The 27,983-nt window shown below is 37.1% G+C and overlaps 2 protein-coding genes across 2 annotated transcripts in view; one reads left to right on the top strand and one right to left on the bottom strand.

Moving 5' to 3' along the window:
- LOC139701078 (vesicular glutamate transporter 2-like) overlaps positions 1-27,983 on the bottom strand; it is a 167,573-nt gene that overhangs the window by 48,209 nt on the left and 91,381 nt on the right. The window lies entirely within an intron of this gene.
- LOC139700921 (acyl-coenzyme A thioesterase 9, mitochondrial-like) lies at positions 6-27,461 on the top strand. The gene is made up of 9 exons (XM_071599391.1): positions 6-283; positions 880-971; positions 1,156-1,283; positions 2,234-2,473; positions 4,071-4,299; positions 8,904-9,124; positions 9,807-9,892; positions 14,193-14,431; positions 23,662-27,461. Exons 1-9 carry the CDS (start codon positions 222-224, stop codon positions 23,721-23,723), a joined length of 1,359 nt encoding a protein of 452 aa, XP_071455492.1. The 5' UTR covers positions 6-221; the 3' UTR covers positions 23,724-27,461.

Below are 27,983 nucleotides of genomic sequence, written 5' to 3'. Positions count from 1 at the left end.
ATTCATTTATGGTTAGAAATGGTAATTGTAAATCATGCAAAAGTTTTATTTCAGTTGAGTATATATAAAAGAACGAAAGTGTTGAACAATTAATTATGTTGGAATTTTATCATCCTGAGCGATAAGTTCGCTGGCGATATCTGTATTTTTTGGTTCAGTATTATTATGGCGATGACATAATCCAGGTAGATTCTCAAAGTGTTGCGAAGTTGGCGTGGAACATGACTGCCTGTGTTGCAAAACTTTGCCTCTGTCCAGGTAGACAAAGTGAGCAGTTGCTGAGGTATGCTATTTAATAGCAATTTTTTCTATATTTCGGTGTCCTCCAAAGAGACTTCCCCTCAAAAATACTAATAAAATTGCAGATACTGTATGAATTAACTTGATACCCATGGAACAACTCCTTGGCCAAATAATTCACCGTGCGGTTAAATGGTTATCAATGCCTGTTATATCAAGATACGAGTTTTGGGTGAATTTCCACCCGTGGAATGGGGGAGTTGTTGATTTAAATAATTAGTTCCCGGTATTCCTAATAATGTGCAATTTCGTATGACGCAACAGTAATCCACACGGTCAACCGTTTTGAGTTCGTTTATAAATGCAACCAACAATGTTAAGTTGTAAAGCAATGTGCCTGTGAAGTGCTCTTCTACTTCGTTTTTACATTATAAATTGTAAGATTTGCTGGTTTTAATAGATTCGGCTGCATTCATGGTCATTGATAGTACCTAACCGGCTACTGTCGGTTCCGTAATGCTTTGATGAAAAATTACTCTATAGTTTCTGAACAGTAACTCCATGTGCTGAGTGTTTCTTGTGTAAGTGTTTGCCTGAATGAATACGGACAGTAATTATATCTTCTTGTATACAATTTAGAAAAGTTTGTGGATTACAATGGAATCCAGGAACACTACAATCGAGGAATTTGGTGGTTCAACACCCAGAGAAGGTCTGCACTGTCCAGGAAGGTTAGCTCTGTAAACATTTGAGTGTTTGCACTTTTATTACTTATATTTGATGTTAAACTCTGTTAGTTTCAGTTACGTTTTCTTCTCTTACGGTAGTTTTTTTTGCATAGAGTTTAATCCCCCTGTTAATCACGCATTTAATTACTCCTGGAATACTATGAGCTTGAACATATTTCTTTTTCAGTGCGTTTAAAGCTCTTGAAGCACATGGGTATAGAGCATCAAGGATATCAGCGATTCAAATATTCACGGGATCATCTTTTAGAACTTTTACCGAAGTCCAAGAAAGATTTGCCTGTGAGGAAGATGCAAGTGAGTATCTAGTAGTTAAGGACACATTTTTCCCTCCCCACAGTAACTATAAGGATATTATATTGTTCTCGCCGTTAGGCATGTTATATAGAACATAATCAGAAGTAAACAAAAAATAAATTGGAACCATAAACAAAAATACATATTTTGATTGAATGGTTGCAGTCGAACTCAAATAAAATTTAGAAAAATACACTGAAACACTGCATACACATCTTTACATATGAAACAGTTGGTAATCTCAAGTTAATACTTCTAAACTCGGCCACTCTGATGTAGCATTTCATTAGTATCAGCTTCTAAAGTTCAGTTTTAAACATTTAAAATTGGTTTATTTTTATATTATTTTTCAATTTGTTAAGATGAAGTGAAGGAGAGCGATAAGTACCTTTCTTGGATTCAGTACAAGACTGCTGAATAAAATGTGTGTTTTATCAGTCACGAGTGAAGTGACGGGTATCAATTCTATAGCTAATATTGAAGTGACACTGTGCGGATGAGTTATACAAAAAAACCTCGATTTTTTGCCAACTGTGCACAGTAAAAAATATGTTTGCATGCATGGTACCGTCATTATTTTGAATTAAAAAATAGTGGCCTACCAGGAATTACGATGGATATATTAGCCAAAGCCTTCAAAAACCTTTTTTGCAGGGAAAATGGCTTAGCTGCAGCATTAGTGTTTCCCCTAAAGATTATGTGGTTATGTTTGAGCGAGTGTAGTTATGAAATGATAAAGCCAGTTGCAATGCTTTTTAATATGCAGGACCCATCACTGTTATATCTGTTTGCATCAAGGGAGTGCGTATGTTGGCCGAGTTGGCAGTCTCCTCTCCCTGTTTATAAAGGGTGTTAGTTTTATTGTTATAGGTACATATAATTCTTGTTGATATTTCACTGCTATTTGTTTTTAAAACTCCATTGAATTATATGTATTTAATTTTTTTCAGGATAGCTTTGACTCTGCTATAATTCCTTTGGGGAAAGATGTGGCTCTTCAAGAGCGATACATATCTTTCCTTGGTCATGTTCGAACTGGTAGGCTGATGGAGGATCTTGACATTTTTGCTGTCTGGCTGACTCACAAACACTTGAAGCTTCCGCAGGAACCAGCCAAAGATCAGCCGACTCCCTATGTGATTGTTACAGTTCTGGTTGACCAGATTGACTTCACTGATCTGACTCCTACTGTAAGTTTAATGAAGGGTACTAATCTTTTTATTGATAAAAAGTGTGCCAATCATTCCAAGAACTGTGAACGATGCTGTAATTGACGTACTATAACAGATTAATCTGCTGGTAAGCATTGAATTCAAAAAATTTCAGTGCAAATATCACTTTATTTGCTGGAAAATGGAGGGACATTTCTGCATTTTGTAGTTCAAATCATGTTTTCATAAAGATTAACTTTCAGGAAGGTACATTTGATTTGTGCTGTAACATTTGGTTTTGTTTCTCATGGGATTTATTTGTTTAAACTATACCTTGGTGGCCATTCGATGGAAATATAATAGTGTAAGAGTAATTGATTTAAAAATTCGTGAAAGAGTTAATGGAACTTTTTACTAGGCACCTAACCATTGACTGTTTGCTGCATTAATTTAATATTTGCATAGGGAGTATCCAGTTGTGAAATTTTTCTGTTTGAAATCAGACAGTCACCAGCATTATGCGTAGGATGACCATATCCAATTTAAAAAAAATATGAATTGGGCAGTTCTGCCCAGGAAATGATCATCTCAAATGGATTTTTGAGAAATGTTTGATTGTATTATGCCATTTTGAAACTATCAAAAGATCTGAATATTTTTGAAAGCAGTGTGGAAAGTGAAATTTCCTATTTAAATTGCTCTGAAACTATTGAATTTAGTATTCAGTCATTTTCTTTCGAATGTTGGAATTTCTTGTTTTGGGAAACAATTTCTGTTCATCTTGAAGGTTGAGTGATAGTCACTGGTATTCTAGACCATCTAGGATTGCCTTATATTATTATTTTGTAAATGTAAAAGGTGACATTAAAACTAACCACTGCTAGGTTAGTATGCTGAACACCTATGTGCTTTGAAGGAAAAAATATGGCTCGCCAAACTGATAGAAATCAAACCCAAGGGGTTGGACAACTGCAGTTTTGTCAATGGACTGGTTCAGAGTTTTGCTTTGTGCCTTGAGCCTGAGATTAAGAATTCAATAATTCAGACCATGTCTTTTAAGGTTCTGGTGCTACTTGACAATATCCCAAGAAAAGATAATGTAGTGCAAAATACTGAGTTATGCTAATAACATTATTTTATGAGTATACGATGAAATATATTTTCCAAAATATGCAATTGAAATTATTTTCAATCATAGATGTGATATTGCATGTTCATAAAGTATATTTCTGAATTTAATCAGAGTTTGCAATTCAAGAACAGCACTCTATTTTTTTCATCTAATTTGCTTTCCAAATGGCGTGATTTCACTAGGTGCGGCAGTTTCTAAAAACACAACATTGTGCTTTGTGAAGGTTTACTGTTTCCTGTTTTTTAAAGTGTTTGCAGAGTTGTTTTAGCCAGTTTTCGCCAGTGCACATTTGAAACATGTTTTTAGCTAGAGCACGAAAGCATAGATTTCTGCAAAGAATATGTACATATTTAAAGTGAAAGAAAGTGATACTCCACAAAAAATTATCATACTCCAGTTAGTAGTCCCTGGTTAAGTGAACCCTGTGCCCCTCATCAAGAAGTTTCTTCTCTGTACATAGGAACTGATGACACGTTCTAATTTTTTTTGCCTTTTTTATTTCAGGCAGACCAGGACATAAGATTGACTGGCCACGTTTCGTGGGTGGGATCCTCTTCCCTGGAGACGACTGTGTGGATGGAGCAACACTCTCAAGTGACCGACACTTGGAATCGCATGACCACTGCTACATTCCTCATGGCTGCTAGGGACTCAAACAATGAGGGGCCAGCATTGGTGAACCCCCTACAGGCAGAAACAGAGGAGGAGAAGGCTATATTGGAACAGGGAGAAAGTGAGTGTGAATTCTAGTGAACTTAAAATTAAACATTAATGGTAACAGGTCCTGGAAGCATAAATTTTATTCAGTTGTACTTGTAAGTTTATGGAATATTTCTTCTCCAGTCTGGTTAGTGGTATTTTTGTTAGACGTTTTCAATACCCCCTCCCCAGGGTCTACAACCTTGAAGTGTTGAAAGGACTTGCTTGTTCTAGAGATCTCTCAGGCTAGGAGAAATGATACTTGTTCCTGGTAGGGCCCTCAAAACCAGTTAGGTGGAAAGATCGGAGCTAGATGAAAGGTAGTACGTGCATTATATGTTCATCAGTGAGTTGGCTATAAATATATCTGACTCCATTTGGGTGGCAATTTGAGTGATAGTGTCACGTTGAAACCCTGGTCATGGGAAACCTCCTCGATTATGTATCCCAAGGTATTTATGATGGAAAACGACAGAATCCATCGGGATAAATGACAGGATGGATTTAATGACAGATTCCTAGCGACTATGAGGCCCAAAAATTAAGGGCCCAGTCCAGTTGTGCGTTGTGCCCGGTTTTGGGAGGGGCAAGTTATTACATTCAGCATCTGCTCCTCAGTGAGGTGTCTGCAGAGAAATCTGACTCCTGTGTAATGGCGTTTTCAGTGGCAGTGTCTCCTCAAAAATCCTACTGAGGATGGCAGTGGGAAACTGCCTCAATTATTTTTCCCAAGAACATTGAGTGACTGATTTATGAGTCCTGGTAATTACAGAACTTAGCTCACTGGGCCAGGTGTTATACCCGGCATTGGGGGGCTTATTCAGCGATCATCACGCAAAAGCCTTGTGAGGTTGAACTGACTGCAGCAGTGGAAAAGGAAAAAGGAAGAGGACTGAACCAAGAAGATAGGGACTTGGAATGTTAAGGACAGGGAAATAAGGAAATATAAAGTGGGTGGTGATAAGAGAAAAGTGGATGTCTTAGGGCTGTGGGAGGTTAGATAGAAGAATAGTGGGGATTACTGGATTGGTAGTTTCTGAGTAATTTACAGGGCAGGGAAAGAGCAGTGAGAGGTAGCAAAGGTATTCATTAGATGGAAGACTTAAACAACACAGCAGATGAGTGAGTGAAACTACAATTTAGTGATTATTCAGATGTTTGTGTTGCAAGGAGCCATAGGAAGGAAGAAATAGACATGTGATCAACTAAAGAAAATAACTGTGGGTGTCCCAGGAAGGTAAATTTGATAGTAATATGAAATTTGTATGTGGCAGTGGGCAAAAAGTGAGATGTTATTGAAATAGCAGCTATGATTTATGGGCAAGGAGTGTCCGTGTAGAGAGACCATTGCAATTCTACAGGATAAATGGTTTAATCTTAACAAACAATTTGTTTAAACACCAAATTAATGTAGATAAAATTGAAAGATTGCCATGACTTTGAGATAGCAGTTAGACTCTCTTATGATTAGGCACAGATTTAGAAATAGTGTAATTAATTCACCCAGTTTCCCTGGAGCTGATACAGATTCAGATGATCATATAGTAGTTATGAAGTATAATGTCAGATTCTGAAGAAAAAAAGCAGTGTAGATGGGTGGGGAAGTGGAATTTAGAAGCATTGACCAGAACAAAATGGAAGGAATACCAGGAGGCAGTTGCAAATTTTATGAGTGATGACTGAGAGATAGTTTATCGTGGAAGAAAGATAAGATCATCTCGAGAAAGGATTATTGGAAGCCACAAATAAAGCTTTAGGAACAGGACAAGGAAGCCATGGATTACTGCTGATGTTGGGGTTGTGAAGATTATATTGGAAATGTAGCTCATCTTTGTTCTCTCCTTAATTAGGGCTCTTAATGGAGCTCAATGATAACTCCCAATTGGTAGCATTAATTATATTGTTTAAAACAATTATGCCTATAAACAAATATTCCTATTGTTCTTAAAGGTAATATAGATCTCTTATTTCTGTGTGAGAATTGTGCACTTCATGTAATTCAGTATTTGGACTCGTGTTTATTGTCCAATTTAATTTTCTGGACAAGTTGTTGGATATATTATTTATTCACCAATATTCCTCTGAGATGTGATATGTATAAAACGTGGCAATACTTACAGTAGATTGAGGTTTACCCTTGTAGAATCTTTCCATTGAAGAATAAACATTACTAAATGAAATGCCCATTCCATTCATGGTAGATTACTTCTCACCTGGTCGCAGTTTTGCTTGTTGTTTCATTAGTTCTGTTAATAAAGTAAATTAAAGGATAATTTTAATTCAGAGTACATGAGTTGGAAGTTCTCCAGTATTATGGATGCCCTAATTTGCTATAAAATTTAAAATGCTTTCATGGAAACAAGAAATACTTTATAAACTGCATTATTCAAGGATTAAGCTCATATAAAGGTTTATGAATAACTGCGATTGAATGACGAAATTGTTACACATGTGCACATTTTGAAAACTTTGTCGCTAATTTATAGTTTGGAAATATTGTGAGTGCCTATCTAATTGTATCTTGCATTAAAAAATTATAATTGTACAAGGAATGCCCTATTTTTCTGTGATGTCTTTTACCTTTTTAGAAATTTTTAGAGAATTTTTGTAGCAGTCAAACCAGAACTTATTGGAATTAAAACATGTTAATATCGGTTTCATTGTGAACTGTCATCAAAATTCCACATCTGCTCTCAAGGATTAAAATCAATTAGTATAATTCTACACTTTATTTATTCGACTGACTATGGTTTTGGTGTCAAAACCATCGGCAGTTGAATAGATTCGGGAAGTGTGCCAAGTGATATTAGAATGACTATGTCTCTTTCACCGAGTGAAATTTAATAGTATTTTTTTATGTTAAAATTTCACCTGTATACCATGTCTCCCAAGTTGTCCAGACAATTTTTCAGTGAAACTCATGAAGATATAAATGGTGATATTAATATGATGTGTGCTCAATAAGTAGGGTGACTTTTCAAATTTCACGTGCAACATACGTTCAATTTTCTATTTTTTTTGTTTTGTTGGTAAGCATGTGCAAAACATTTGTTTAAAGTTTCAATGTAATAGTATATTTAGTTTTTTATTGACTGATACAAATTTGAGATGTGTTTTGGTGTGCTCAGTGATTTTCTGCTGTAAAAAATAATGGATCAAAGAATTTCCATCAAATTTTCTGTAAAAAATGGAATTAAGTGCTCCAAAACACTTGAAATGTTGACAGTGGCATACGGTGAGTATGCTCTTAGTAAACAAAATTTTTTAAATGGTACAAGCTCTTCTAAGATGGCCAAGAAGATGCCAATGACGAACCTTGCTCTGGATGCCCCAGCATGTCAACAGTGGATGAAAACGTTGAAGCAGTGAAGAAAATTGTTTTGAAATATAGTCAAAAGACTTGGAGAAGTGCTGAGAATTTTGGCATATCAGTTGGCTCGTGTCATGCTATTTTTTAGGATGTTTTGGGCATGAGACGTGTGTCAGTGAAGTTTATTCCGAAACTGCTGGATTTTGACCAGAAGAACTGTCCCATTAGCATTGCTCAGGAGCTGGTGAATGAAGTCAATGATGATCCTGATTTGCTCAGAAGGATCATAACTGGTGATAAATCATGGGTATATGTTTGGCTATGACCAAAGATCAATTGTCCCAGTGAAAGAACCCAGGGGAACCAAGACAGAAAAAAAAGGACAAGTTCGATCGAATGTCAAGGTTTTACTCACTATTTTCTTCGATTACTGTAGCGTAGTGCATCAGGAGTTCTAACTGCAAGGTCGTATGGTCAATAAGGAGTATTACCTTGAAGTTATGATCCATTTGTGAGAAGCATTACAAAAAAATGCCTGAAATTCTGGGAAAACAATTAATGGCTTTTGCATTAATATAATACACCTGCTCTTTTGTCATTGCTTGTGAGAGATTTTTTGGCCCAAAGCAACTCCTCAATCATGCCTCAGCCACCGTATTCACCGGATTTGTTCCCCTATGCCTTTTTCCTGTACCCAAAACTGCAGAATCCTATGAAAGGATGGAGGGTTGCAACAATTGAGGAGATAAAGACTGCATCCCTGGAAGAGCTCAGGGATATACCAAAAAGTGCTTATCAGAATTTCTTCAAGGATTGGTAAAAGCTTTGGCAGAAGTATATTATATCTGGGGGGATTACTTTGAAGGGGACAACTTTAATATTGAGGAATAAATAAATATTTTGCATAAAAATATAGTCTCCTTATTTTTTGAACACACCTCATACATAATGTATGTATTGTGTTGATCATAATTTTATTGAATGATAAATTGATACAACTATAGTAGTATAATTCTAAGATACCTTGTGAACTTGCAACTTCATCCCTTACAGGAGTATTATGTTTACTAGATGTAGCTATGGTGAGGTTTGGAATATTTTTGTCTATTGTGTATTTATTTGTGGTTGCAAGTAGTTTTTTAGTGAATCAGTAAATGTTTTAGGACTTGTTCCCCTTTTTTATGCTTTGAATAAGTGGATGACTCGATAATAACAACCCAAATTACAGCCACTGTGTCCAACTTAAATGAATATTATTAATTTTGGCCGCACCTCATGTAATCAGGCATTATTTAATTTTCACAGGCTCATTCATTTCTTTCAAACAGAGAAAAAGCAGCGTCGGCTGAAACTTCAGAGTACTTCATTGTACCGCACCTTGCCCAGTGTCTCTGAGCAGAGGACAATTCATGACATATTCCTGAAAACTCTTGACATCCCTGGAGGAGGCCGATCAGGCATACCAACATTCAGAAGCACTAGTGATATCCCTAATTCTGTCACCATGAACAGTGCCTCGTTGTCCAGTATTGTGTTTTGCCATCCAGAGGTAAATATATGATTCATCCCAAGGTATGCACAGTGCTTAGTCTGCCCATTGACCTAGCTATATCCTCAATTGAATGAATACGTAATTCATGTCGAGGTAGAATGATGCAAAATTTAACATAAAGAATAAAAAGAGACATACATTTCCTTTTTTGTGACAGTTCACATCATGCCATCGTGAGGTCCCTCCAGTCAAGGTGATTGACATAATGAATCTGGCATTTACTTGAGTGTTTGTAATGGACTTATCTGAGACAGATGAAGTGAAAAACAGTTTGATATCTTATATGGTCCTTGTCAGTAGAAGACCTTGGCTGGGATTTCTTTTGTTGAGCTTGTCTGTTGCATGTCTCAAGTAATGAGTATAATATTTAGCACTTATTTTCTTGTTCCAAACATTCTCAACTTACTCCAAAATCATGCCAGAAGGAATTTATTTTTATGACTGCTCTGTGAGAATTGAATTTGACTCTATCAAAAATGAAAAGACTTAGTATAATTCTGAATGTATTGTTATATTTCTTACTATTCTAAAGATACATTAAAGTTTAATACAAGTGGAGAGAATGGAGTGTAGTGTCTTCTTTTGTGTAATGTAAATTTCTGTAATTATATTATCATGACTACATATGACTACTGTTTTATTATACTATATTAATTTGTACGTTTTTGTTTTTTGCCAGGATCGTAACATGCACAACAAAGTTTTTGGTGGTTTTCTCATGCGGCAAGCTCTTGAGCTGGCTTGGACTGCAGGGTACTTGTTCAGGTAAGTTTTAACATTCTCAATGTGTTAATTATAGACTCTGTCAGCATTTTTGGAATATAGGTCTGCATTGCAAACTATGCTAAAAAATGGTTGATATTTACATAATAGATGAAGTGTGCGCATAGTATTAATAGTGTTGCAATGTTGATAAATTGACTCCTTACGGTTGATATACAATGATTATCTTCATTGCTATTTAGCATTTTTAAATCAGCTACCATGGTTCCCTTTCCTTCCCTGATTGCTGTTATTTTGTTACATGGCTGTAAATGGGTAATTTAGCACTTTTAAATCTCATTATGATGAGCTCATTCAATTTTTAAACCTCATAGTTGGAAGTCAAGAGCAGCAGCTCCTGACCAAAAGAATGAGACTTTGCACATGGTCAGCATAGATATTCAATTTTGTTCAATGAAATTCAGTGTTATGATTTAGTCATATTACTGAAAAAATCTCATGTATTAAAAAATTCCCAGAGATACTGCATACCTTAAAGTGTTCCTGGACTGTAAATTTATATGATAAATTATCTGCGCTTCAAATGGACATGTGTTTCCTACAAAAACATTCCACTGTCCCCAAAATAATACCTGCTTTTTGCTAGGTCATTAGTCAATGTGATATAATATCACTTAAACAATAAATAGAGACAGCAACTTAACCTTAAACTACTAGAATAGGTAGGTGTGGTGATTCAAGGTTCAGTAATTTTGTGTTTTCAGTGTGCAGTGAAAGTCATGGCGAGTTACTCCTGGAAGGAGAGGTGAAGAAAGCTCATACCTGAACCCAGTCTGATAGTTGACCATTTATGTGCAAGCATTTCACTCCCCGTGTAAATTTTCCAATTGTTGAAGAATCTGATACATTTTCACAATACAATGCGAGTCAGAAACATCTACACCATAGAAGCCGCCACAAGGGCATGCAAGGGCACCAGCTATGCATGCAGAATTCATGCATATGCTTCAGTATATGTTAGCAAATGTACTTCTCCCATGAGCATAAATGCTTTTATACAACCTACAATAATTGTTACGGTTCACACATTCATCAAATTATAATATTCAAGTCAATTTAATTTTTCAGGCACTTGGGTTTGATTTTGTCATGTGTACCTATTGTGCAATGGAGGAATGAGTACTTCAATCTGCTTGTGACCTTGTCTGTCTCTCTCATTTTATTTTGATGGTTGAATCTGCCAGTGTAATGATGTCGTAAGAATTCCCTTTGTGTCACAAGATATTCAGGTTTCCTACACCTTTCTACATAGTATAAGTCATAAAATTTTTGCCTACTCTCTTCAAGAATCAGGAGACTTCCAACCACCCCCCTGGCACCCAATATTTGATCTGTTCTGCAATGCTTAACTGGTTTCCATCTATTTTATAATTTACAACTTGTTCGTATTTTCTTTTATGCCAATACTAATGTGATTTCTTTACATTTTCTGGTATTTAATTCTGACCCCCATTCTTTGCTCCACTCTTATATCCGGTCTACATTGTTAGGAGTACCTCTCCCACTTTACTCTCAAGGATACACTAAACAAAATTTTTTCAAGTGTATTCAGGGACTCATAAGAATCAGATTTTACTTATGTCTCTCTTTTGAAGATATAGAGTGACTTAAGTTTGTTTGTCTTACGACCTCCTCTTTCATGCTATAGTACATGATTGATTCTCTCTTCTCTTCACCAAAAGAACTTCAGAGGAACATGTGCTCATTCCAGGACTCAAAATAAATACTTTGAACATACACATCATTTGAATAGCCCATGCTCACAGTTGTTTTGGCTGTTTAGATCCAAATTCCTCCAAAGATATTTCAAGTGTAAACTCATTATACCAAAAAAATCATGTTTTATTAGAGTTATAATAGCAGTATAAACTCTTTGAAGAAAATAAACAAATTTTTGTGTACACATAAATTCAATAGATTTAATTTTTTTAAACCCTTAGAAATACTTGGGGTAAAACTTTTTTGAAAGTAGAGAGATATTTAATTCAAATGAAATAGCAAAATCAGTTTATATGCTTCGTCTCAGTTGTCAGAAATTATGAGATTGCTCACCAATGTTTTTTATTGCCCAACTAAAATCACATTTTGTGAATTTCAGTGTTCACAATAATTGTTCAAGATTTGTTCTCATCTGTAGAGCTAAGATTCTAGTTGTGAATGTTCAACTTCCGGGAAAGTTCTTTTTATTCATTTCTACCTGTAAAGTATGCATCTTCTCTGTCATTTTAAATAAATTTTTATTTTCTTTTAGCCTTTTTTAGGTCATAAATCAATTTTAAAATTAAACTATGAGGGAATGAAAAGTTCTCGGCCTTACATTGAAATACTGTAATTTTCAGTCAAATAATGATTTTATTTTTTAGCATAATCTCCCTTGACTTGAACACACTTGGTCCAGCGTTTCTCTAACATCAGTATTCCTTCCCGGAAGTGAGAGTCTGGAAGGCTGTGAAAATATCCATCTACTTCAACCTATCTCAACTTCTTCATTGGATACTAAGTTCTTCCCAGACACAAATTTCTTCAAGTTGGGGAACAGATGGAAGTCTGAGGGTGCTAAATCAGGAGAATAGGGGGCATGGCTAAGCTAATCATACCCCAAATCCCATAGTTTCCCATTGCCAATGCACCTTCGTGAGCGGGTAAAGCAGGTTGTCTTTGTAAAAGATAATTTTTTCTTCTTCAAGCCAGGGCTCTTCTTGCGAATTTTGTCATCCAGCTGGTCAAGAAGGTTGGATTAATATCCACCTGTAATTGTTTTGCCTTTTTCAAGATAATCAATAAACAGGATCCCTTTCTCTTCCCAAAACACAGTAGCCATAACCTTTCTGGTAGATATGATTGACTTTGCTCTCTTTTGCGCTGAACCACTAGCTTTCACCCTCTGCTCAATTCATATTTCATTTCTGGTGTGTTGTGGTGGACCTATGCCTCATCCATTGTGACAAACCGCCAAAGAAAATTGGTCTGTTCACTTCGGAATCGGTCTAAAGAGTGCTGCGAGAATAGTTTGTGGATTTGATTTTGATTGGCTTTCAGTAAATGTGGCACCCTAATTCTTTGTGCAAGATGTTTTGCACCCTTCCTTCCGTGATCCCCATGGCCTTGGCTATCTTACTCACCTTCAATCGCCTATCGTCCAACACAACATTGTGTACCTTTTTGATATTTTACGGTGTGTTTGTGGTTTTTAGCCGTCCTTCACATTGGCCCCGTACTGTTTGGTCCACCTCAGATGAATGTCATTTGGGTTAATCCATCCATTTCAAAGAATGTTAGACTGCATGAAATTAAAGTGTTTTTCCATTTTAACATTAAACATGAAAGACATCTACTGCGACAATACATATAAACAAACTACTTGAGAGAACAAGTTAAAACTTGTCTTACGAATTAACGACATGTGCATTCAGGCAGGAATCATAAATTTTCACTGATTGGAAAGCCATCTCTGTGTCAGACCAAGAACTTTTCACCTTACTCTCGTAATTTAAACTGAGGTCGGTCTAATTGTGATTTTATTTAGGTTATCAAAGTACCTGCTTCTATGAGAAAAATTTGCTCTCAATCATATCTTTCTGCTGGCGTATAACTTCTCTAATGTTTTTTGAAATTTATTTCTGTACGTCTTAATAACCAATATAGTATCTAAAACTAGCTAATTGAGTAGCTTCAGATGTGATGTGGTGGAAGACGAATATAATGAATAACTGATCATAGCACTTTTCCACTTGATAATTATTATGATTATCAAGTGGGAAAGTGCTATGATCAGTTATTCATTATCTAAAACTAGTTTTAATGGACCAATATACATAGTGTGATAATTAAAAATTTTGAATGATACCTTGGGAAAAATGCAGTAGGACAACAAGTCAATCAAATGTAATCTAATATTCTTGTCATCTTAGAGTGAAGTGAGATTTTGTTTAAATACTAGGGTCATAAACTAAAACTTGATGTTTTTACTGCATGGAATTGTTAAGAGACTTGTCTCTCTGTAAAGAAATTTTTATTCAAACTTGAGGTTTCACTGTTTTATATTGTGTTTTTGTAAGTTAACCTAGTTGTGTAAATAATATCAATAAGATGTCATTTAAAAAGATATGCTAATTCCATTTTATACCTAATTCTAAAATTATTTAACTAACGTGAAAAATATTGTAATTATAATTTACCCCTCCATTGTGTGATGTTGATTTTTTATTGATATTAATTTGTGATTACATTCTCATTTTCACTCAAGTTTCTCTCAAACTATTTTCTTCCTTTTCCATTGCAGCAAATACCGGCCCAAACTTTGCCACATTAGCAACATTGGTTTCCATGCTCCAGTAGATGTTGGCTCCCTTCTTGGACTCACTGCTTATGTATGCTATACTGAGCAAAATTTCATGCAGATATCAGTTTATGCTGAAGTTTATGATCCCCGCTCAGGAAGGAATGTGACTACCAATGATTTCCACTACACCTTCTCTATTACTGAGGAATTGCCTTTGATTCTTCCGAAAACTTATCAAGGTAGGTGTTACTCCCATGGATAGTGATAATTCCTTGCCTTTGGCTTTATTGTAATTTATTTTTTATTAATATTTGTTTTCATGGGTGATTTTAAGAGTACACAGCCAGGAAAGTCAGCGAATCTGTGCTGGAAGCACAAATTCCCTGAAATTTTCATTGGAAGCATCAACCACTATACCTATCTTTGGAAATGTAATTTGCCATTCATTCAGAGAACATTTTGATTGAAGTTATTCACTAAGTGTCGTTACAATGCATTTCCACTCTATTAAGTGTAGAAACTATTATTTGTTAATTGATTCCCTCAATTAATAGAAGAAATTGAAAGACCTAACGTGTATCAAACAAAGCTAACATAATATTGATTGCATTGCTATCATTGAAGATGTATTTTATAAATGGCTCTCTGCCCTTCGTTGTCATGAAAACAAAATAATTGAAGAGAAATTTAGGTAAATATGTAAATAAGGGCAAAACATGTCCCTCATTCAGTGCCATTTGTAATAGGAGGATTGCTATATTAACCTTAAGACACAATGTAGAATACCTAATGGGTAGCAATCTCTCTGTATATAGGCAAATGGGTACTAAAGTTCAGGCAGGCATTAAATTAGTGAAGATACCTAACTGGATGAATTTCACTTCTAGTACAAATAAGCATCCCCTAATTGTCCACGTATGGTGAAAGATAAGGAGAATTTGGGACATAGCCATCTGATTTTGCTTAGGACATTAGAAACATCTCCTTTCACATCATGTGGAAAATTAGGATCACTTTATCGAAAAATTAGCGACACTCATTACTAACTACCATATTGCACCACTGTAATACATACTAGGGAGTGCAATACACCCACTGTAAACCTCTCAGTAGTGGTACTCCATCTAGTGAGGAATTTTTTGTATGGGAATTCACCTGTCCAAAATGGCTGAACTGAAAAACACCTCACTGGAAGAGGATGAAATACACAATTCTGTTCTTTGTAATATTCAAACAAAACACATAAGAGTTCAAGATCTACTTATTCTTGTTTGGAATAAAAATGTTCTGTGGTATAGGTGGTAGAAAGCTTTGGTGATTTCTGTACCAAAACATGGAAAGTGGAGGGAAAAATATCCATTAAATCTTTTTTTATGAAATATAATCTTTATGATAGTATAAACAACATGCAAAAATACCCCTACAAGTAGGAGGATAGAGAATACTCCTGCAGAACCCCTGCTTGTCATAAGAGGCGACTAAAAGGGTGGGGAGAAAACCTCAGAAGCAAACCCCCAGCCAGCAAGGGATACGTCTGGAGAGTGCTGTGGATCCACTGTCTGTGTGCTGCCATATCATCTGGTCTACGATCCACCCAGGTGTTTGTCTTGCCTGGAGACCTGTAAGGGAGGGAAGGGGCTCCTGGAGGGACAGCTTTCTGGTTCCAAGCAAGGTTTTGGATACGCTGAATGGACCGTGATGTGATACCCCTCTTAGGCCCTGGATTTGGTGTAAATGGGAGGCTGGGAGCTATCCATTCCCAGTCAATCGGCTTCCTTTGTGTTTTCCCTCCAGTGGCAAGTGCCAAGGTTGTGGGGGTCTCCGTAGGGAGGTCGGAGATGTAACGATTTTGGTGGGCCCTTACATCGAAGATCCATCCCGAAACAGGCAACCACTCCAGAAGCACTATATCCCTTGAGTAAGCCCTGACAACTGTTCAGGTTCAGCGGAGGGGTGTCCCGAATGTGTGGCTCTGGGGTGGGTGGGGAGGCTGAGGGATGACGTATTTATTAAAGTAAAGGAAAAATCCAAGACATCCCATCTGGATACAGGCTGGGGGGAAAATTGCCGCATGCAAGATATCATGTCATGTGCTAAGGAAGGTGAGACCCTGGAAAAAGGTGTCACCTTTCCTAATACAAAGTGCTTTTGCAGATCATACCTGGGGACCTTAAAAGAGTGAAGAAACTGAGGAATGCTATACTGCTCATTCAGACCCTGTACACTGAAGATAGTGATAAAATTTTGGCAATGGGAATGCTCCATGACATTCCGATAAAGGTTGAGGTGTTTTGCACTCTAAAAACTTCTTGAGGAGTCATAAGTGATTATGATCTCCTACACGTGGAAGTCGACGAGATTAAAAGCGAAGTGTTTTCTCAGGGAGTGATTGCTTGTGACCGATTAACCATGAGGTGCAACAGAGAAAGTATCAAGAGCACCTCCGTGATATTGATGTTTGCCCGAGACAGGCTCCCTGACAAGGTGTTCCTAGGGTATGATTGTATTTCAGTTTGGACTTTCATGCCAAACCCAGTGCGTTGTTTTCTGTGCCAACGCTTCTGCCACCTTGTGTCACAATGTGAGGGCAAGGCCACCTGGCCGTGCTGTGGCAAGCACATGCACACGGGTTAAGAGTGCACCTCAGAATCTCTTAGTGTCAATTGCAAGGGTGCACACCCAGTGTACTCCCATGGTTGTTCGAAGAGGAAAAGAAGGTAATGGAGATAATTAAGCTGGAAAAATTGACATACATGTATGGCCATGAAGCATGCCAAGAGGACTTCCTGCATTGATTATGTCTCTATGATCAACCATAGAACCCCACTCGCTTAGGTATGGGACAGAGTCAAGAAAAATCTGGGTCTAAGGGCCCATTTTTCATCTCACCGTTGCTCACAGCTGGCCGGGTGTTGACTTCACGCCCTGGAATCATCGAGATATTTACCAAGCAGTTTGCGCCCAATAGCTGCAATGAAGGCTATGACGCAGACTTTGTAAACATAAAGAGATGATGTGAGAGGATCCCTTTTAATTTCGGTTAGGCTTGAACAGCTACATAATATAATGAGCCCTTCTCACCCTGGAAACTGAAATCCACCATCACAGACTCCCATAACACCTTGCCAGGTATGGACGGAACCCACAATTCTTTCCGCCGTAATATCCTGGACAGCAGTGTAAGGGGAGGTCCTCAATACCCTCAACCAGTTTAGGATCAAGGATAGTTTCCCAAATTCCTGGTGAGATTCCGTGGTGATACCTATTCCGAAACAGGACCAGAACAAATATGAGCTGAATAGCTATCTTCCCATGACTCTCAGCAGTTGCCTGCACAAACTGAGGTAAAGAATGGTCAACCGACATCTTGTTTGGTGCTTGGAGAGACAACACCTTCTTTCGGATGCTCAGTGCAATTTTCAGCAGGAGAGGTCTAGGATGGACCATTAAATGCACGCCAGCAATTTCATCCAGGAAGCCTTTCAACTATGCCAACATGTTGTAGCCATCTTCTTCGACCTTGAGAAGGCTTACGATAGTGTGTGGTGACAAAAAACTTTGCATAAGTGGGGATTTAGGGGCAACATGGCCCTATTTAATAGAAATTTTTAATGAACCCTGTTTGTAAAGTAAGGATTGGTAAGTATGTATCCCAATCCTTCATACTGGAGAATAGGGTACCTCGGAGATCAGTGCTGAGCATGACATTATTTGACATTTCAGTCAACGATGTGGCAGAATGCATCAATGCTCCGGTGATGGCATCGCTCTTTGTGGAAAACCTAGCCATATTTTGCCAGTTGACACAACTGGTAAAAGCCTCAAGGCAAGCCCAGGTGACCCGAAATAAATTCGAAGACTGGTGGAAAAAGATCAGATTTTGTTTCTCCATGGGGAAAACAAAATGTCCATTTCCTCTGTATTCGCGGACACCACATTCCACGGACTTGAAGCCTGCAGGGCAGGAATATCATTTGTTGACTCCGGCCGTTTCCTGGTGATGATCTTTGTCCAAAAAGTAAACTGGTGGGAGTGTATCCGTGTTTAGGCGAGGGGTGTTGCCAAACCCTCAATGTCTTGAGGTTTTTAAGTTTCTGTAGATGGGGAGCAGATCGCCCTGCCGTGCTTTTATTGTATTGAGCCTTGATCCATTCAAAATTGGACTACGGTTCTATAGTACACTCGTCAGTATTAGAGTCATATTTGAGATGCCTTACAGATGTTCATAACGCCAGGATTTGGTTGGCTACTGGAGCATTTAGAAACTGCCCAGTCCCAAGCCTACTCGCTGACGCAGGGGAGCCTTTGTTGGAAACCTGCGGGACCTTTTTGATGGGCAACTATGCCTGTCAAGTTTTATCTGTGATGAACCACCCATTTTTAATATTATTTTTGATATCCGGTTGTTAGACTTATTTAACAGGTGGAGAAGGGCCACTATTTCCTTAGCTGTTTTATTGATTTTATTCATGAATTTAATTTTACCTATTATAAAGTATACTCAGTTTTTAATACTAAATATCTGCCTTGGTTAACACCAAAGCCTGATATTAAGACCATGTCACATATGCACCCTAAAGCATTCATGATAGAGTCTGAATACCAGTGACTCTTTAGTGCCTTCCTGTCCCTGTCTATACCGATGGTTCGAAGTTGGAATCTGACATGTGCCTAGTGCTGCCTGGAGTCTTGATGGAAAAACTAAATACCTCTTGCAGTATTTTCACTGCCGAACTGTCAGAAATCAGGATAACCTTAAATGAAATAAAAGGAAATTATGGCTCTTTCCTCATCTGCTCAGACTCGTTGGGTGCATTGAAATCAATATCAGTCTTCTCATTAATGCATCCTATAGTTCAGGAGATCCATTTCACCCTCCAATCTCTTCTGAGAAAGGGCTCCTGGCCATGTAGGAATTACTGGCAATGGAGTCAGTCTCAAGCTTACCAAGGTAAGCTTGAGACTGATTCCACGTTGGTACCTGTGGATGACCTTAAGGTCACCTTGCAGCACCTGGTTTTAAACCAGTGGAAGGAATCTTGGCAGTCCATGGATAACAACAAACTGAGATCAATGAAGTCAGTTGTTTCAGTGTGGCCCTCTTCAATCCGGAAAAATGTGATGGAAGAGGCTGCCATCATGGGCTTGAGGAAAGGGCACTCTGCCCTCACACACTCTTGCCTTTTCACGGAGGAAAAAGCACAATTAAGCCGTGATGTCTGTGACCTGCCTCTGATGGTGAAACATATTTGAATTCAAATTTGAAAGGGCCAGAGACACTTATAAAGTAAGGGTTTAAGAAATAAAGTTTTAAAAAACTCCGTAAATAAAGTTTTAAAATTTTTTAGGGAAACTGGCCTAATTGGACAACTTAGTTAGAGAATCAAATTTTAGGGCATTTGGTTTGAAATATTCATGTATTTATTAATATTTTTATTAAACAGGTATTGAGATTTTTTTGACAGCGGTGCAAAATGATCATAGCAGTCGATGCACCTCATCCATAATAATCTGCTGAAGGAGTAGCGCAACACATCAAGTTTATTAAAATCCAATCTAATGGTGTGAGATCACTAGTCCAATTTGCAGGAAAAATTGTAATTGTACAAGTCTCAATTGTACATTTGGTGGATGCACTGGACACTGACCAATCAGCAGCAGAATTTTCCTGAGATCCCATTTTAGCATCCAGTGCATGAAGCTGATCCTTTAATATTTCTGAGGTCATCCTTGTTTTAGAATTAGCTGTGTCTCAAATGGGCAGTTTTTGAATGTTTGAAGTATGTAGGTCTCTTTGATTTACCAACCATTAGTAGGTGAAGCCTCTCACTTTCATCTGAATTTGTGATTAATTGGACAGTCAGTCTTCGTTTGTTCAGCACACTTCTACGACGTTGTTCCCCTCTTAAGTACTGTGTTTTTACTGGCAGCACATTCAGCACATTAAAAATAACTCTTTGAATTGAAAACATCTTTTGGGCTATAGCCTCGGGGAAGTTTGTTCAATGCTGACACCTTCCACTGAGTTGCATTCTCGACAGCAACCCCTCTGCTTTCACTGCTCACAGCCTTGTGTAGATGATTGTGCTATTTTAAAACTTATCCAAACAATCATTGGATGCTGTGAAACCTTTGATTCCCCATCTTGTAGGAATGTGCAATACTTTTTCTCTTATGATTATGCCATCCATGGGGATGTTTGATGATGTGTCACTTAAAAACCACTCTCAGTAATTCTTCACTTGGAATTCTACTTGGAATTCTTAACATATTCCCATTTTGGGTAATTGTCTGTACTAGTTGGCATGTTACAGATTTGAATCATGTTTTTTAATATTGTTTTTAGTGTTGAGACCTGCTATCCACAATGTTTTGCCAAATCAATCCTGAATCCATCAGAATCAATAACCCAAAAACCCCTGCGGGTAGTGGGATGGAGAATACTCAATATCCCTGCTTGTTGTAAGAGGTGACTACAAGGGCAGGGAGATAAACCTGAAAACAAATCCCCAGTGAGCAAGGGATGCATCCAGACAGTCCAGTGGATCTGCTGTCCTCCCTTGGTCAATTGGCTTCCGTTCTGGTGGCGAGTGCCAATGCTGTAGGGGTATAAGGAGGGTGGTTGAAGGTGCATGGGTTTTTGGTGTGCCCTTGCATTGAAGATTCTAACCCAAAACGGGCAACCACTCTGGAATCCCTCTATCTAGCCCTGGCAACCGCTTCGATTTTGTGGTGCGGCATCCCGAGTGTGTGGCTCTGTGGTTGGTGGGGAGGCCGGGAATGAATCTTTATATTGGAATGGGGGAAAATACACTTCCACCACCCAAAAGATCCCATCTGGATGTGGGTGGGGGAGGTAATGTTGTCAGTGCGAGCTATAAATATTTGGTTTGAAGGAAGGGGAAACATCTACAAAATTGTCCCCCTTTCTAATACATGAAGTCCTATCTTAATCCAAAGTGTGCCCCTAGCAGTCCAACACCTGGAGAACTGAAGTCACTAAAAAAGCTGCACAATGGCACACACCTAATTGTAATGGCAAATAGGAAACAAAGTGCCTGTCAATTGTCAACTGGTATGCTGCACACTATTCCCATGTATGTCAAAGTTCATATGACCCTCGACACAAATTGGGATGTCAAATCGTACAATGACCTGCTGCATGTCGACATCAAAGAGATTGTCTCCCGAGGAGGCATCGATGCATGTCAATTGACTGCAAAAAGGAATGGTGAGTCAATTAACACCATTTCAATTGTCCTTACATCCTCTTTAGAACCAGCTCCGTGAAAAGGTTTTTACAGTTACGAATGTGTCCCAGTGCTGACTGTTCATCCCGAACCCTATGCCCTGCTTTACCTATCAACACCCTGCTCATGTATCTCTTCGATGTGAGGGAAAGCCAATATGGCCATGTTGTGGCAAGGATAAACATGATGGTATGATTTGTGATGCCGAGACGTGTCAATTGCAAGGGGACACATCCTGTATATTCCAGTGAATGCCCCAAAATGCAAAATGAAAGATAATGGATATCAAAAATCAAGACAAACTTCTGCACCTCAAAGCACAGAAAAAGTTCAGGGAAATGAATGGCCCTACTTTCTCTTGCTCATTTGCCAAAGTCATATTCTAGCCGATAAAGAAAGCTGCATTGTCCACGCAAACCGTAAATAAACTCCGGGATACCAAAAAAACCAAGTGAGAATGTTCAAAAATCAGGACATTTACCAATGACCTTAAAGGATATACCAATACTTTTTAAATTCAGGACCCATCAATGCTATGTCTTTTTAAGTCAAGGCAGTGCAAATGGTCCCAGTTGACAGTCACCAGTTCTTGTGTTTTTCACTTCATAATGTTTAAGTCAGTCATTTTCATTTCTCTTGATTTCAACTTATGTGAAATGAGTAGTCTGCCTCAGGTATTCTTACAAGGAATAAATTCTGTAGCTACCTTCTAGTAGTAGAATGTATTCATTTCATAGAACGGATCTTTCTTGGCAGACTGTGATTACGAGTTTAAGATGTTCAAATTTCTATCACTAGTGGCAGTGCACCCTGCTATGTTCAAATTCTTCCATAAAACTGTTTATATTACCTACCTCAATTGTCTTTTTTTAAGTGTATGTATCAGAAACAAAGTCAAGAGTTTTTTTTATAAAGGCATGACATACATGAAGTACATGAGTTACTGTTTTAAAATGTGAATTTTTTTATTACAGTGCATAGTAATTTGAATATTGAGAACACTGGAAATGAAATCATGTAAATATGGGATTGTAATAGGAAATTGTATAGGACGTGATAACAACGTTGTAAATTTTAAGAAAATGTAAATTCCTGTAGCATAAATATGGGGTTTGACTGTACTTACCCTTGTCAATGATGCAGTGACATGTAAATGGTTTTGCACACTGAAATTAATCTGTGGAATGTTACAAAGTTTGTGTGTGTTTGATTATTGGATTTCGTTGAAACTGGGTGTCTTAAGTGTCATACCGTGGGAGGCAATACAGATTGGGTTAATTCTTCAAATTACTGTCCTTGGGCCTCAACACATTTGTTCTGGTGACTCCTCCATGACCATTATGCACCCTAGAAGGCATCTTCAGGAACCCCTCGCAAGGTCTTCATTGCGGCTGATTGGATCTCTTCTATGGACGAAAAATGGGTTCCTTTCAGGGCTGCCTTAATCCGAGGGAAAAAAAAGAAGTCTGCTGGGGCGACGGCAGAACTATAGGGGGCAGCATTGGAATCTGGTGTTTGGCCAGGAACTGGCAGACTCGTAGCGCGTTAATGGAGTTGCCAGGAGATGACTTTTCTCGTCCTGAAGACCCTTTTTTGTAGTCTTTCCTGCACATCTATGTAATAGGCAGCATCAACTGTCTGTCCTTGAGGAACAAACTCCTTATGGAGTATTCCATTACTGCCGAAAAAGATGAGCCTTGTTTTCACTTTTGATTTGCTCATTCTTACCTTTCTGGGCTTGGGAGACTGGTCGGTGTGCCACTCAGAACTTTGGCGTTTTGTTTCTGGGTCGTATTCAAAAGCCAAGGTTTCATCACCAGTCATGATATTGTCCAAATAATCAGGTTTATTTTCAATTTGTTGTTAAAGTTTACTTGAAATTTTGGCTCTGTTGGTCTTTAGTGACACAGTTGGCGTGCAGAGGTTTACAATAACTAACATCCTGCCATTTCCACAGCTTGGAGAGCACTGAGACTGGTTTTGCGGCAAATCTTAGCTTCCCCCCCACCACTCCAAGTGGTTCTATCCCACACCAACCAAAAGGAGTGGCATGGGAAATTTAATTGCATTACTTTTGGAACGCACCCTGTAGGTGGAGAAATATTCAAATTCCTTGAACCTTATGAGTTCTGACTGAAGCTAACATTTGTTTTAAACCACTAATTATTATTGAGCATTTTAATTGTCTGTATTTATGTTTCTTCTGTCTTTTGTTTTAGAGTGCATGATGTACCTGGATGGCCGGCGGCGATTTCAGCATGTGATGGGGCTAAAGGAGTGAGCGAATGGTCATCAATGTCCTCTGGTTCAGTTTGCAAATGTTCCATCACATTGAACATCCAACACTCATCCCCTCTCTTTCTCTCATGTATCACTTGCTACTTCACACCCTCCGCCTGAGTCTGTGGTGTGTCCCTCATTCTATTTCTTCCATCTTTTTATCTTCTATTCCATATAACTCTTTCGGATAAGTTTGCTGTTGTGTAGTTATAAAGCATACCCTGCCTGTGATTAATACCCCTGAATCCATCATGTATTGTGCAATGAAGGGAAGCCATGCCACTTTGGCTATGTACTTAACCAAATGTTATGCTTTAATGCGGATACTTAATCAAGTGCCTTCTAATTTATTTGCCTGTTAACAGAGTTGTTTCTTAAGAATGGCTTTTAAAGCATATATTGTAAAACATTGAGTTATGAACTCAAAATTTTGTGGTGCTATGTTATACTTCCGTTGAACATTTAAAAAATGGTGTATTTTTCACTTTCTTCTTAAAGTGCTTAAAGCATCTTTACTCTTGTTTTCTTTTCTTTATGCTAAAGTTGAATTTTAACTTATTAATATCCTTCATTAACTATTTATACTTTTGTTAGAGAATAATCCCAATGATATTTATTTTCCCAAGCCAAGCTAATTCTATATTGAATAATTAATCGTAACATGTATTATTGTGTTAGATTATTTTTTTCTGTATAATTTCAAACAGGTTATACTTGACAGTTTACGATGCATGGACGTTGGATTTGCGTGTTTTTTGAATATTTTTTTCATTGACATTACTCTTTCAAATTATGTTTGTGTAAGTCTGGGTTTTATACTGGTGACCCAACAAGTGTAACAAACGCAATGCAGGCTGACATTTAAGTTCCTCCCAGGGGCTATGTAAAGTGCACAAATTGCCAAAAACTTTGCTTACATTGTCATGGTACTTGGAGGGGTCAGAAATCTGTAGTAGGTCCACTAGCAGTATTAGTCTTAAAATAGTGAGAGTATTTTTATCTTTTGTTGGATTAAAAAAATAATGTTCTTCTTTTCATGTGTTACAAAATTCCTGTTCCAATTCTCCACACTTATTTCTGCATAGTGCAAGTGTGTGCTGCCGTAGTGCATGTTGATTGCTGATTACCTACTTGTAGTGCATAGAATATATGGCCAATTATTCAAACTAAAGAATGCCAATAGATAACCGTGGATGGATTAATTGTGCATGCCCGGTATAGGAAGACAGATTTATTTTGGTCATACCTCCATTTTTCAAGTGATTGCATACTTTTAAAAATCTTTGACTTGCCAGTTTAATCTAAACTGGTTCCTTTGGAAAACTGGTAAATGTCTTTATTTTTTTAAGCCATCATAAACTTTTTCCTTAATATTCTGTGAATCATTGATTTTACTGAATAGGAATTCTACATTATTAGACAGCAGTATTCACATTGAAGTCAGAATGCTTCAAGTCAAAATTGGTGCATGTTCTTATTATTTATCAAAATATAGTTATTCCATGTGTCCACTATATATTAGGTGATGCCTTGGGTCAATGCAGTTCATTTCGCCTGTAAAATCCCATGACACCTAGTATTTTCTATCAATGTTTGTACTATATACTTTATCCACGAGTTTTGACTCAGTTTTGTGCATTGGGCTTTGATAGTTTAAAGCAGAAAGCTGAAGAATATATTCAACAGTTATTAACTGATCTTAATAGTGATCCTCTTTACTTGTCCAGCTCATGTCAAGGTGGTGGTGCATAGTTAGAGCTTTGCATGTTTGAAAATTTTGGGTTAATTTTTTCCTCGGATCTTACATTGATCCTACTTAGGCTTGTCTTCCATTACATATTATTTCTGTTTCATACTTGGCTCTTATGTATAATTATTCTCATCTATCTTTCTTTCTGTGCTGTCTCCTTAAAAAATTATTTAGCCATTTAATTTTTAAAATTTGATTATTTCTTCTTTTCTCTTAGTTTTGTTTCACCAAGTGTTTCTATCATTGTTTTGATTTTCCTTATATATATCATGTTTTACACTGATGCATCTTTAAATTAACTGAAATTCATACTTCATGTAACTAGTGTTTTCATATTTATGCATAAATTACTAAATGGTATCTTTACTATGAATGAGCAAGGAAAGTTTTGATAAAATGTATAATGCACGTTAGATAACAGGTTGTAGTTGTTATAATGGACTGAAATATTCTTTCTCAAATAAAAGAATGTGTGTTGCGCCTAATATCACTTAACATGTCTGATTCTGACATGCTTAGAACGTTGCAGAAAATAATTTCAGCGACTTGTCATTGTCACTAATGGTGAGATCATTATGTTTAATATGATAACCACCTCATTTTATGGCTATTGTTTGAAATCATCTGCTATTTCACATGTACACTATCATTTTAAATAGAATTTTCTCATAACATATGCTCTCCGACATGTATCATTCTGGTAGTAGAAAGTTAGAACCTTCCATAAGTCATACCAAAGACTTCATTTGGATTGAAATTGGTAAAAGCATTATGAGAAATCGTTCCATGGCATGGTAACCAATTAGATTGGTAATTAGAAAACCAGGTGAAATCATATAAGTCACATAACTGGATGCCAAGTTTGTGATTTTAAGTGAAAGACTTTTTGAAAAAATTGTTTGTGATTAAGTTTAAGGCATTGGTACCATAAGTTGATTGGTTACTTTTCTGTGCCATGATAAGTAAATTAACAGTTAGCTCTAATCTAACCTATCAAACAATTGTAGGTTAATGATTATTTCATGGTTAAATGGAAGCTCAAATAATTGTCCCCTAATAGCAGATGTTACAGTTCAGTTGTTTTGTTATTTTTTGTGCAACTAGCAATAATATTTTTGTAGTTTTTAATGGAATCATGTTTTTTTATAATGTATATTAATAAAATATAATAATTTAGGAGTGTATTCCTTGTGGAAAGTGGGGGAATTTTGTTGGAAGAAGGAAAATGTATCAGTGTGTTATCTGTGTTATATTTTTCATTTTATTTTGTAGTTCTTGAAAAGTTCTTTATTTATCATTTAATTTTTCAATCCTTAAAAGATTATTTTAAATTGATAATCATGACCAAGGTTCAAATTAGGTAATTTATTGCACGTAAGTGTTTTACAAAAAATATTCAGTTAAGGAATGCGTCATGGTGGCCACTTTTGACAAATGTCACAGTCATATGTAAAATGTGTGCTGCTTTGCTTTTTTTGGCAAAAACATCTAAGAATTTACTTTTTATATGGTACTCATTTTACTTACAGTGGATTCTAGCCCTTGTTGTGAATTTTCCATGGATATTAAATATTTTTGATTTTTTTTTTGAAAAAATAATGTCATTTAAGTCATGTATTCCTGTCTGTCTTTCCCAAAACCATTTTCGTTGCCCATGCAAATGGATATAAGCTAATCCCTTCAGCTCACCAATATTGTGTAATGGTGTGGAAGTATCATTTGTTAACCTACTGAAGAAATCCCTGTAGGCATGTGTAAGTTTCCCGTGCACTGGCTTTCATCACCATCAATGTAATTTTGCCTTCAGGTGCCAGTGAAAGAATACCCTGATTCTTTTCAGTTGATAACCATTCCATAAGACTTAAGCGTGCAGTGTTCTAAAAGCTGCATATCTTAAAGCCAGGGAATGTTTGTTTAAAATAACTTATTTTATGTGTATAAATATCTGCATTGATGTTGTCATTTTTAGATTTGCTTGACAGGACTTAACAGACATTTATAAGGTAATTAATGTGTGCGAGTGCAGGAACATCACTAATGAATAGCCTGTTAATGTAATTTTGAAACTTGCCTATTCATTCATCTTTGTTCTAATGCTTCACATTCTTTTTAATTGGTACATTTGCCTTTGTTTAAATCTTAAGTACCTGGTATTGACATTCAATTGAAAATACCATTTGTGAGTGAAGATAGCTTTGTAAATGAAGGGGAGATAAGTTCCACTGTGAACATGGAACTGTGTCCATCAGGAATGGAGAAAAGAAATGCATATACTTTCTCTTTGTTGAGTATTGAGTTTCATATTAAAATTATATTGCGTTTGCTGTAGGTAAGGGGACTTAAGAATATGCCTGCTGCACCCCTTGTTGTAAACTGCAACTAAATCGGTGGGCAGTCCCAAAAACACCATTTGGAGGCTTGAGTTCATGTGTACCACATCATCACCTTTTCTTAGGTTGTGCATGCTGTGCAATGGCTGAGGTACATCTCCCATGTACTGGCACTGATAAA

Source organism: Hetaerina americana, unplaced genomic scaffold (genome assembly GCF_022747635.1).
Source record: "Hetaerina americana unplaced genomic scaffold, ioHetAmer1.1.p SCAF_11, whole genome shotgun sequence".
NCBI classification, from domain to species: domain Eukaryota; kingdom Metazoa; phylum Arthropoda; class Insecta; order Odonata; family Calopterygidae; genus Hetaerina; species Hetaerina americana.
This window is presented reverse-complemented; position numbering and strand designations above follow the sequence as displayed.